The following is a 13,057-nucleotide window of genomic DNA, read 5'->3' on the forward strand; positions in this document are numbered from 1 at the left end:
GCAATTTGTTCACTTTTTCCAATTCTTTTCAGCACAATAGGAATGATTAGCTGGACTTGATCGTAACCTAACACCCACTGCACTGCTCATTTGTTCATATGTTTGAAGTGTGCGTATTTCACCCCATGCCCTCGATGTTGCACATTATAATTAATACTCAAAACCCAGGAGGAAAGTGACTCAAACATAATTGTTTCATTTCATAGACTGCGCTACTAGTAGTAGGGCAGCTCGTGAAGTATAGCCGTGCTTGTGCAATTAATTGGCACAACTATAGCTGTCACTTTATGCCTATGCGTAAAACAGGTGGGCCTATGCGTAAAATAGGTGGGCCTATGCGTAAAACAGGTGGGCCTATGCGTAAAATGAATGGAATTGGAATGGTGCATGCATCCACATAATAATAATAAATACAAGTCATACTAATAATAATGATTATTGTAATTATTACAGATGATTAATTAATAATAATTATTAGTCCTATGTTGCTATGCCTTGTAAATAACAGTTTAAACCAGCCTGAAAAAATGACCCTCAATACATAAACCGCAGTCAGTCGTACAATTTGCATTTCCCCTCAAAGTCTAAATTTGACTGTCTGTTGCAAACTCCACCCATCCTCTTTCGGTTACAGCGTTCTTATTACACCTCAGTGGGTTACAGCCGTTCTTAGCTGTGAACCAATTGATTCACGCTTAAGCCTTGTGTTTTTTCCGACTTTACAAGGCTACTAGGAAAAGTGGGGGAGTGACGACTTGTTCCTGGAAGAGCCAGCCTGCGGAGTCAGTCACATTTTTGGCTGGGATTCAATGACTGAGCCAGACACACACAAACACTGAGATAGGGGCTGCGAGGGAGAGAGAGGGGCGAGTGAGTGAGCAAGCGCAACCCAGCTCACAGACTAGCCATCTCCAGTACACAGGCATATCGAACAGCAGGGGCAGACGGAGTGTATGCGTCCGGCTATACTGCAGTATTCCACAGTTTAAAGGAGGTTACACGCGGGTTTTTACTGCGTTTTATACCGGATACATAGAGGGAGAAGGCTTTGCTTTATCGGTCGATACTTTTTCTGAAACTTCAAAAGCATTATTCATTTTTGGAGGAGTTTCAGAGGGACGCGTTTTAGATATGGACTGTCAGGAGTGTACTGCAGGGGAAGACTCGCCCGTGTCACCATTCGCTTAGTAGGCTAGTGAACGGAATTGGAAACTCACTGCTCGGGACTTTTTTGTGGATGTTTGATGAAGCGCTTTCTGCACTTGGCTAATTCTCGGAGACCTTGGATTTACAAGGAACCGGAACCTATCGTGGCTTTCAATTGTTTTAGTTTGCCCCAGTTGAAAGGAACTCTCGCTTCCAAAGTCGTAGTGAAAACATGGAGACTGTAACTCGACAAAGCTTCCAACCTCACCCAGGACTGCAACAAACTCTCAAGCAGTTTCATCTGAGTTCTATGAGCTCCCTCGGCGGACCGGCGGCGTTTTCTGCTCGATGGCCACATGACCTCCTGTTCAAGAAGGATGGGAAAGAGCCCRAGCCCGTGCTGCATCTTCCCATGCAACCGCCGACAGTGATGCCGGGACCTCTCTTCATCCCCTCCGACCGCTCCACCGAGAGGTGCGAGACGGTCCTGGAGACCGAGACTGTCTCCTGTTTCGTGGTCGGCGGCGAGAAACGGCTGTGCTTGCCGCAGATCCTCAACACCGTACTGCGGGATTTCTCCCTTCAACAGATCAACTCGGTGTGCGACGACCTCCACATYTACTGCTCCCGGTGCACGGCAGAACAGCTGGAGATCCTCAAAGTCATGGGAATTCTCCCCTTCTCCGCGCCTTCCTGCGGACTCATCACCAAAACGGATGCGGAGCGCCTGTGCAATGCCCTGATTTACGGAGGCACCTACCCGCCGCACTGCAAGAAAGAGTTCACGGGCTCACTGGAGCTGGAGTTCACGGAGAAAAGCCTCAAAATATACCACGAGTGTTTCGGAAAGTGCAAGGGTCTCTTCGTCCCGGAGCTGTACACCAGCCCAAACGCAGCCTGCATTCAGTGCATGGACTGCAGACTCATGTACCCGACACATAARTTCGTGGTGCACAGTCACAAATCGTTGGAAAACAGGACTTGCCACTGGGGCTTCGACTCCGCCAACTGGAGGGCATACATCCTCTTGGGCCAGGATTACACAGGGAAAGAGGAGAAGGCGCGCCTGGAGCAGCATTTGGACGAGATTAAAGAGAAATTTGACTTCGCCAACAAATATAAGAGGAAAGCATCCAGGGTGAGTTGAACTAGTTTGTTACAATGTCGTTACACAGTGTCGCAAGTGTTGTTACATTATACGAATGTTGTTACACTGCTGTCACAAAAACATGAACACTGTATTTAACGTTTTTTCTCCTTTATTTTACTTGTGTTTTGTTTTGTCTTCTTGCAAATACACTGTTATCTTGGACTACGAGTCAAAGATTCGTATCTCGAGAACAGAATAGACTATTGGCGCAATGACTTGTCCCAGCCATGGGCTAGTTTAGACTGTAGGCGATGGCGCAATGACTTGTCCCAGCCATGGGCTAGTTTAGACTGTAGGCGATGGCGCAATGACTTGTCCCAGCCATGGCTAGTTTAGACTGTAGGCGAAATGACTTGTCCCAGCCATGGGCTAGTTTAGACTGTAGGCGAAATGACTTGTCCCAGCCATGGGCTAGTTTAGACTGTAGGCGAAATGACTTGTACCAGCCATGGGCTAGTTTAGACTGTAGGCGATGGCGCAATGACTTGTCCCAGCCATGGGCTAGTTTAGGCTGTAGGCGAATCTTCCAAGATGGGTTACTCTCCACATATTGTTACTAATTGTCCACCAAGAACAGCTAAATGGCTCTGGTGGCAATACAACCATTATTCACAACCTGTGAAACATTTCTGCGGGTGTCAACGGCTCAATTATATTGGCCTTACTGTAAATACAATCCCATTTACCAACAAATGGCCCAATAATGGTGTTACAAAAACTATCGAAACACATGTGATGTATAAGGTCGAGGAAATAATGTAATAATTTCTAAAGTTGCAAAACACTGTTGTAGGTGTGTAGCTAAAACTCCCTCTGTCCTGCACGCAGTTGCACGCATCCACCTCCCCCAGGTTTGCACGCATACACCCAGGTCTTGCGGTGTGGGCTGCCGCTCGCTCATTCCGCACTTTGCTGTGTATTGTGGCTTACTGGCTGCGTTTGAGAAACAGGTACTTCAAGGTAGATGTGTCACTGTGTCATTAACGAGGGGTTCATCCGTGCGTAGTGGCGTCGAGCTCCCATGAGGGTGGTTGGCGCGGCTGGATTTATTAGAGCACGAAGATATGTCAATTGTCTGCCTCGAGAGGCATTACAGTAGTAGACGTCTACTTTTTCAACTGAATAACCAGTAGGCTACTACTACCCTTTTTATGTCTGTGTTTGTGGCAATGGGTTATGTATCTCCAAATGCAGTGTTTCTTGAAATTTCAGAGCAGTTATATTCTAATGAGAAGACGAGAGGGGGGTGGGGGGGCGGGACTGAACGATATACATAGCCAGCACTGTCTGCTAGCCATGATTTCTCTGGTGGATTCCCACAGCGCTTCCATGGCAGGCCATCAGATGAGCCCTAAATGATGTGGAGGGGAGTTTATCAAACACGCAAAAGGGGCTCAGTGTCGCCTCTCCTGTATGCCACCCAAGCTAACCTTTTTGAGGGTAATTGAGCTTTGTGAACAGTATGGGGTCCTCTGGTGGCCTATCCCTGACTTTTACATTGGGGCTAGGCTATAGCCTAGCACTGCTACTACAGCAGACAGAGAGCCCGGATTCTAAATCCTATGGGGGATTAGGTCGTCTTTGGGGTGGGCAGGCAGGCAAGCAAGGGGGGGATCAGTCCCCCCTCCCTCCCCTCTTCCTCCAACTAAGACTGATAAAAGAGCCCCCTCCACAAATGAAAGGCAAGCATGGCCATTTGCATGAACTGTTACACATGAATAGAGTTGATGAAGCAGGGATAGGAGTATTGTGGTGGAAACATAATATGATCCCAACAAAGGAGAGCATTCACACACATACACACACACACACACACACACACACACACACACACACACAACACACACACACACACACACACACACACACTTCTTCCCTTCCCCCCAATTACCTACTCCGTTGCCCCTCTCGCATGAAAGGAGGGTGAAAGAAGAGTGGGTGATTATGTTAGGAGACTTTTCAGGGGGGCCATACAAACAAAGTGGAAGTGTTTACCAACAGGACTCTCACAATTCACTAGCACAGCTTTTACCCTTCTATCTGCCAGTGTGTCAGGAGGGCCACAGACTTGTCATGCACTTGCTCTTGCCACTGCATTTAGGTTTGAGTGGGGGACTTAAAGGAATTTAAAGGCCTCTTCTATTTTTATTGGGGCTCATTGTTAATATAATCACTCTCCTAAGCCTAGTTTAAATCCACTCTTTATTTAGGATTTTTGTTTATTTCCCTTCATTTGTTTTAAAGGAGGGCTTGGTGAAAGCAATGCTACGGACATCATATTTGCAGAATTATGATCATATTCCTAAACTCCTCTCGCTATAGTATCCTACAAGTCTCCTTCATCAGCACATTTCACCTGGGGTGTTACCTTGAGATGTCTTTCACAGAAGAAATAGACCGGAGTGGGCTTGTTGTGCCTGACGACGTATCGAGAGCATGTCACTACTGTGTTTTGTTGGCGAGGGGAACGGGAGGTTTTGTGGAGGTTTGTGAATGCAGCTAGCAGCCGTCTCACAGTCAGACACAGGAAGTGAGCTTGAAGGACTTCCTGTTCTCCAAGACTCTTATGAGGTCATGGGCCTGTGCTCGATAGAAGCAGTCTGTGCATTACACACACACACACACAAACACACACACACACACACACACACACCAACACAACACACACACACACACACACACACAACACACACACACACACACACAACAACACCACACACCACACAACACCACACACATTTGCAGATACCTTCCTTATTGCAGCATACTTACCCCAATAAAAGGCTGTTTTGGAATTTGCAGTAAAAGTGCATTATCCGTTTGAATCTGAGACGTGAGAGCGCATGTGTCAATGTGGGAGTGCAAACAATAGTGAATGAGCAAGTGAGTTAGCTCAGGGAACTATTGAATGGGTTCAAAGGTTACGAGTAGGGTGTGGAGCAGGTGGCTAAGTCTCTAAGTTCACCATGCCAATGCTGGTTTCTGGCTGGTAACATGTGGGTCGCTAACATAATCAGTGGCTTTCCACATCGGAGGTTTTGATAAGGATGGTGGCCACAGATTTAGTAGCTCGCTAGGTTATATTTCACCTCAAGACGGTGTGATTTATACACGCCCCATCTGTTGGAAGGAGATATGAACGAGAGAGGGAAGAGAGAATGGATCAGAGTACATTTCCAGCCTCCAGTTGGGGCTTGGTTTATGAACAAGCAGTTTATGTTTCCACCAACGACCAAGTTTTGAGGCAGCAGCACAGACTTTTGGTTCGGTAAGCTGAAAAAAGGGAAATGTAAAAACGTTCAGTCTCAGAGCCTAACTTGAACAACGCTGTCAATGGTTGTCTCTGCCTGCCCTTTACTGTAGCTGGCTGGTTGTTGTCTCTGCCTGGCCCTTTACTGTAGCTGGCTGGTTGGTTTGCTCTGCCTGGCCTTTACTGTAGCTGGCTGGTTGGTTTGTCTCTGCCTGGCCCTTTACTGTAGCTGGCTGGTTGGTTGTCTCTGCCTGGCCCTTTACTGTAGCTGGCTGGTTGGTTGTCTCTGCCTGCCCTTTACTGTAGCTGGCTGGTTGGTTGTCTCTGCCTGGCCCTTTACTGTAGCTGGCTGGTTGGTTGTCTCTGCCTGGCCCTTTACTTAGCTGGCTGGTTGGTTGTCTCTGCCTGGCCTTTACTGTAGCTGGCTGGTTGGTTGTCTCTGCCTGGCCCTTTACTGTAGCTGGCTGGTTTGGTTGTCTCTGCCTGGCCCTTTACTGTAGCTGGCTGGTTGGTTGTCTCTGCCTGCCTTTACTGTAGCTGGCTGGTTGGTTGTCTCTGCCTGGCCCTTTACTGTAGCTGGCTGGTTGGTTGTCTCTGCCTGGCCTTTACTGTAGCTGGCTGGTTGTTGTCTCTGCTGGCCCTTTACTGTAGCTGGCTGTTGGTTGTCTCTGCCTGGCCTTTACTGTAGCTGGCTGGTTGGTTGTCTCTGCCTGGCCCTTTACTGTAGCTGGCTGGTTGGTTGTCTCTGCCTGGCCCTTTACTGTAGCTGGCTGGTTGGTTGTCTCTGCCTTGGCCTTTACTGTAGCTGGCTGGTTGGTTGTCTCTGCCTGGCCCTTTACTGTAGCTGGCTGGTTGGTTGTCTCTGCCTGGCCCTTTACTGTAGCTGGCTGGTTGGTTGTCTCTGCCTTGGCCTTTACTGTAGCTGGCTGGTTGGTTGTCTCTGCCTGGCCTTTACTGTAGCTGGCTGGTTGGTTGTCTCTGCCTGGCCCTTTACTGTAGCTGGCTGTTGTTGTCTCTGCCTTGCCTTTACTGTAGCTGGCTGGTTGGTTGTCTCTGCCTGGCCCTTTACTGTAGCTGGCTGGTTGGTTGTCTCTGCCTGGCCTTTACTGTAGCTGGCTGGTTGGTTGTCTCTGCCTTGGCCTTGTACTGTAGCGGCTGGTTGGTTGTCTCTGCCTGGCCCTTTACTGTAGCTGGCTGGTTGGTTGTCTCTGCCTTGGCCTTTACTGTAGCTGGCTGGTTGGTTGCTGTCTGCTGTGGAAGGGCTTTCAGACACTGTTTGGTGTTTTGACAGAAGCCACATTGGGGAAGCCAGCAGACAAGACTAGTAGTTAGTCTAGGCTGGGGAGCAAGAGAGTTTCGACAGACGTTGCATTCCAGACCCGCCACTCCCTGAGAGAGAGGGGGGGGGGGGAGGAGACAAGCCCATAACACAAGCCAACCCTCCTGAATGGGCATGAATGAAGCATGTACCCACACCTGCGCAGCGCTGTTAAAACCAATCCTCCACCCCTCAGGCTCTCGCCTCTCTTTCTCTCTTTTGTTTTCCCTCTGTGTTTCATTCTCACTCCGGGATGGCGAGGAAGGCTTTTAGAGACAAAGAGCAGTTGTTAACTAAGGAGAGAGGCTGTGAAGGAGGGTGCATAATTTTTTTTCTTCCAGGGGTGGTGTGTTCGATGTTTCAATCTGTCATCTGAAGGACTTTTATGACGATGCTTTTGGTCTCCAGTTGCAATTTAGTTTGAAAATGTCCGAMCCCTAAAACTAGTCTGAGTTTGTAGCCTCAAAAGGGTGGAGAAAGTGTAAAAAAGATGCCATTTTGTACAGTGCAAGCTAGGCAGCAGGCAGCCCCCCCCCTCTCTGTCTCTCTCTGCAGAGTCAGCCCTTTAGCAAGGAGGTCTGGGGGCCTCGTTGTTTTCAAAAGTACTGCTCCCAAAGTGTGGCTGGGCTCCAGACCCCATTTCGCAGGGGCTGAAACTTCCCTTCCACTGCCCAAAAATGTCCCAGTGCACCTTGGGATATCTGGCCTCCAGCTGAAGGGGTCGCTTGTTGGAGGGGGGGTGGGGGTAGGAAGTGAACTCCCTGGGTGAATAGAGGCCATGTCCTGTTTCATATTCAAGGCATAGGCCTTCTGACAGAGAGCCATACCCTCTCTGCGGACAGCACAACAGCTGGTAGCCATGCATATCAATGGCCACAGAGAGAATATCCCTCTTCACTSCTTTCAGGGGGTTTTCCAGTCGTGAAAATGCAGCAACTGCAGCTGAATTAAAATACTATATACAGCTGAATAACAGCTATGGACTGGTAGTTTTGAGGTAGTGGTGATGATGTGGAATGATTTAAGAAGGATTTTTTTGCTTTGTATTGTCATGAGGGTTGTTGTGATTGCTGAGGAATCATCCAACGATTCCTGTGCGTGCGTTTGTCTGTGCATGGCAGAGAAAATGATCATATTCTCCAGAAGCCAGCGTGGTCCAAGAAAAAGGAAGCCACTAATTCACTTAGGGCTTAGCTAAATGAGTCCGGCTCCAATCCAATCTCTGCACAGGCAGACTGTGACTAGTCTGTGCCGTCTGAGTACAGTGAGCCCTGCCTTGTTAGATCAGCTTGACGGGTCTGAGGGATCAATGGGATATTGACAGCCGGGTCTTCCCCTGTCAAGGGCGGCTGAAGACTCCATCACTCCTTCACCTCCACTACACAACTAGAAGAGACACAGAGATGCCTGTCTTCTCGTCTGACCTCATATCAGTTCTATCTATGTATATCTATGTATCTACCACACAGGGTGGTTGTGCAATAAACGTCTCGTCAATGAACGTCTTGTTGCATGATTGTTTATTTATTGTGGTTAGCGGAGCTGTATGCAGGGCCTAACATTAACACCCGTCACCTGCCAAATGCGGCTAGATTTTGGCATTGGCATGTAAAATGTATTTTTCACCAACCACGTTGGCGGGTGGTCAGGGCTCCACAGTGCGAACATTCCAATCGCATTTGTGAATAAAAATAGTAAAGTATGATCACATTTATAGTCAAATATATACTGCAGTAGCTGTTTTCAAAGTATTTCTGCCGTTTTGTTTCATAGCTGGTAAATTAATCTCACAAAGTCAAAGAACTAGTAATCTTATATAGCCTATTCCACCTCGCGCTGCATCGCTGCTTGGCTGGGGGCCGTGAAGAGCTGAGTGAAATATTCATTTTTAGAAGCGCTGCGCACAGGCATAAAAGTTTGTCTAATTTTCTTGAAATTAACGTCCACTGCAGTGAGACTTTGTCCTTGTGATTCTTGGCTATTTACATAGTTTTGTTCACAAGCTAGGTTGTTTTTCTCTGTTTGAGTTTCAACTGTTAGGGAAGATCTCCCGAGTGTGCAGCGGTCTAAGGCACTGTATCTCAATGCTAGAGGCGTCACTACACACCCTGGTTCGATTACAGGCTGTATCACAACCGGCCGTGATTGGGAGTCCCATAGGGSRGCGCACAATTGGCCCAGCGTCGTCCGGGTTAGGTTTTGGCCAGGGTAGGCCGTCATTGAAAAAAATAATTTGTTCTTAACTGACATGCCTAGTTAAATAAAGGTTAAATAAAAAAAGAGAGAAGACAATGCTTCTACTAGTCAGACTCAATCTCACACGGACCAAAATTAACCGAGTCACGTTACCATGGTAACCTCCCGCCTTTAAAGGGGCAGGTTAACATTTTTGTCCCATCTGTGATATTTTGGTTAAAAGACTCCGGTCACAAAAAATGTGATTAAATAATATACCACATTATTTCTTACCAGTAATACATGTATTGTTTTAGAAACATTACAAATGCATGCTCATCCATTTTTTTGGTGTTTTGTTAGTGTAATTATAGTGGGGGGAAAAAATCTGAATGGCTGGTAGATTTCTTTAAAATCCACCTGCCACAGTGGCTATTGGACCAATAAGTACATGTTATGTCCTGTGTATGTTGAGAAATACTCTATATGGTTCTAAATTTGTATACAGTATACACAGTACATTGTTATAAATGGCTCTGAATTTTAGCACTATACTAAGCTAAGCTAAAAGGGCTTTCAGTCTCATTGAGACCCAAGGCATGGATTTCATACTGATAAACATCAGAGGAAAACATCCCTTTGACACGTTGGACGTTAGTTGCTTTTTTAGCTTGAATGATATGCAAATGCTAGTCAATTACGTTTCTTATTTGAATTAGCAGTTAAGCTCATGCGAATTATTTTGCCACGTGCCATTGATTTGCCGCACCACAAAGACAATAGGCCTACATAGGGCCAATCAAATCACAATAGGCCCACATCACAACATGGTCAACACGTCATCACAATACGCATTATTACGAGAGGCAACCAGGTAATCACAGGTGACACGCTTGACTGTGGTGTCTGGGAAAATCTTCAAAAAAGTGCGATAACAGCGAGGGAGAATAAATTAAATGCGCCGATTCCTTTTATTTCCACCCCGCCAGCAGCCATTTTAATTCACAGCCTTTTATAGATGCACAATGCAGAAATCGCTCYGCCATTTCCTGGTTGCTAAAATACTAATAGTTCACCTAGTTTCAGTTTATGTGACAAAGCAAGCAATTATTGTGTAGCGAATCATTGTACCATCTAAAATGTTGTATTTTCAGCTGTTTGAAGCTGGTGTACAAAACCCAAAGTAAAAGACCCCAAAATGAAACTTGTGAACGGGAAGCATAGAAATTAAGCACATACACCAAACTAAAATATAAACACAACATGTTAAGTGTTGGTCCCATGTTTTCATGAGCTGAAATAAAAGATCTCAGAAATTTTCCAGACGCGCAAAAAGCTTATTTCTCTAAAATGTTGTGCACAAATTTGTTTACATCCCTGTTAGTGAGAATTTCTCCTTTGCAATAGATAATCCATCCACCTGACAGGTGTGGCATATCAAGAAGCTAATTAAATAGCATGATCATTACACAGGTGCATCTTGTACTGGGGACAATAAAAGGCCATTCTAAAATGTGCAGTTTTGTCACACAACACAATGCCACAGATGTCTCCATTTTTTGATGGAGCGTTCACCTGGCATGCTGACTGCAGGAATGTCCACCAGAGTTGTTGGCAGATCATTTTATGATAATTTCTCTACCATAAGCCGCCTGCAACGTCGTTTTAGAGAATTTGGCAGTACGTCCAGCCGGCCTCAAAACCGCGACCACGTGTATGGTGTTGTGTGGGCTAGCGGTTTGCTGATGTCAACGTTGTGAACAGAGTGCCCCATGGTGGCGATGGGGTTATGGTATGGGCAGGCATAAGCTACGGACAACAAACACAATTGCATTTTATCGATGGCAGTTTGAATACACAGAGATACACCATGATGAGATGCTGAGGTCCATTGTCGTACCATTCATCCACTGCCATCACCTGATGTTTCAGCATGATAATGCACAGCCCCATGTCGCAAGGATCTGTACACAATACCTGGAAGCTGAAAATGTTTCAGTTCTTCCATGGCCTGCATACTCACCAGACATGTCACCCATTGAGCATGTTTGGGATGCTCTGGATTGACGTGTAGGACAGCATGTTCCAGTTCCCGACAATATCCAGCGACTTCGCACAGCCATTGAAGAGGAGTGGAACAACATTCCACAGCCCACAATCAACAGCTGGATCAACTCTATGCAAAGGAGATGTGTTGGGCTGCATGAGGCAGATAGTGGTCACACCAGATACTGACTGGTTTTCTGATCCACAAACCTACCTTATTCCCAGTCATGTGAAATCCATAGATTAGGGCCTAATGGCCTTATATGAACTCAGTTAAATTGTTGCATTTATATTTTTGTTCAGTATAGAACAGCTCTACCGCTTCTTACATTTTTACCAGACACTCATACCCAGAGTGACTTACACTAGTGAGTTCATACATTTTCTTCATACTGTTCCCCCGTGGGAATTGAACCCACAACTCTGATGTTGCAAGCACCATGCTCTACCAACTGAGCCACACAGAACGTTTAGACTTGGTTTCAATGAGAATGACATATCTATATGTCACATTTCTATGTGCATTTGGTCAGGTCACCCAAAAAGTGACATATTGCAGCTTTAAAGTTAGTCTAACAAACAGGACATCTGTTGATATGAAAGGCTGATTGTTGGATAGACTTGACAAAACAACAGATCTAGAAGGGATCTAGGTTACGTTTGTTTATTTTTCGGAATGGATTTTTGTTGTTGTTGTTGCATTTTCTSTTTGATTGCACAACTATGTATTCATATGGCTAGTACACAGGGCTGTAGCTCTGACACATGAAGCATTATCTATGGTATAATAATACAGTATAATAATTAGTACATTATCATGTTAAGCTCCCAGTGATTTGGTGTTATTACTGTGGCTGCTCTCTCTGTTGGTCGATTGTTTGAGTCCATGAGTCTTTATAGTATTCTCCCTCTCTCCTCAGTGAGCTTTTCTAGAAGCTCACACTGCCTGCCACCCCTCCTCCACACACACGGAAAATGGATATCCGGGGGGACGTGTTTAAGCGGCAGAGGCCAAGAGGGCTGGAGAGTGCATTAATATACCTGACTGCCTGAGTGACTGGGGAGCAGTGAACAGGGCCGGGTGTGCTATGTCGCTCGGAAGGAAAAATGAAAGGGGAGAGAGGAGGAGGAGGGGAGAATACAGGGGGAGGTCCCTGTAAATGTTAATRTCCACGGGTATCCCTCCTCTCCCCAAAGTGAAAGTAGTGCCAGCAGATTACCCCAGCTACTGATTTTGGTTTCTCTCGCACACAAGAACACCATGACTTCTTCTTGGTGTGTTTTTTATCAGTCCAGCACTTTTGATGCAAACGATAATGTGCCGTTATTTTGTTGCAAGCTATATATTATTGATGGCCGATTACCGTAGGCAGCAAGGGCCTCCTTGCTTATTTAATGAGATAGCAGGATGACTTGGGGTTTGAAATATTCATAGACACATTGCTCTGCCATACAAACCACCGACCGCAGCCTTGTCCAATCGCCTCAGAGCTTCTACAGCCATCAGCCAATCAATGAACATCTGATGTAGGGTTATTATTGGTGTAATGAAGCATGTATATGCCCGACATGAAAAACAAAGTCAAACCAAACGTATTGGTAACCAACAGTACTTGGTTCTGAATGGAATGCCCTATAATAATATTAGTGTTAAGCCAGACAGGGAAGTCTCATCAAGTATTTTTGTGTGCACGATAAACATCCAAGTCTATTTCCGTTTTCTCACAGTCGACAATCATCACCCTCCTTGGAGTGGATGCTGTTTATTTTGACTCAGGGCCTCATATCGCAGTATATCACGAGGCTGAAAACGAGGGGCCGGCGTTCTCGCACGTCTGTGTGTGTGTGTGTGTGTGTAGATAAAGATAGATACAGTGTTTGGCGAGCCGCGGTGGTACAGTAGTAGCACATCCGGTATGCAGCTGTCTGTCTGTCTGTCTGTCTGTCTGTCTGTCTGTCTGTCTGTCTGTCT

The 13,057-nt window shown here is 46.2% G+C and overlaps 1 protein-coding gene across 2 annotated transcripts in view; it reads left to right on the top strand.

Annotated features, from left to right (window-relative positions):
- The first annotated feature begins 771 nt into the window (after positions 1-771).
- LOC111966861 (ski oncogene) overlaps positions 772-13,057 on the top strand; it is a 124,414-nt gene continuing 112,128 nt past the window's right edge. The window contains exon 1 of one of the 2 annotated variants that reach the window (XM_070444604.1): positions 772-2,284. In XM_070444604.1, coding sequence (XP_070300705.1) covers positions 1,379-2,284 — 906 coding nt within the window. In that variant the 5' untranslated portion in view covers positions 772-1,378. The remainder of the gene's footprint in view (positions 2,285-13,057) is intronic. The other variant, XM_023991821.2, reaches the window with a different exon arrangement.

This window comes from Salvelinus sp. IW2-2015, linkage group LG7 (assembly GCF_002910315.2).
Source record: "Salvelinus sp. IW2-2015 linkage group LG7, ASM291031v2, whole genome shotgun sequence".
In the NCBI taxonomy this organism is placed as follows: domain Eukaryota; kingdom Metazoa; phylum Chordata; class Actinopteri; order Salmoniformes; family Salmonidae; genus Salvelinus; species Salvelinus sp. IW2-2015.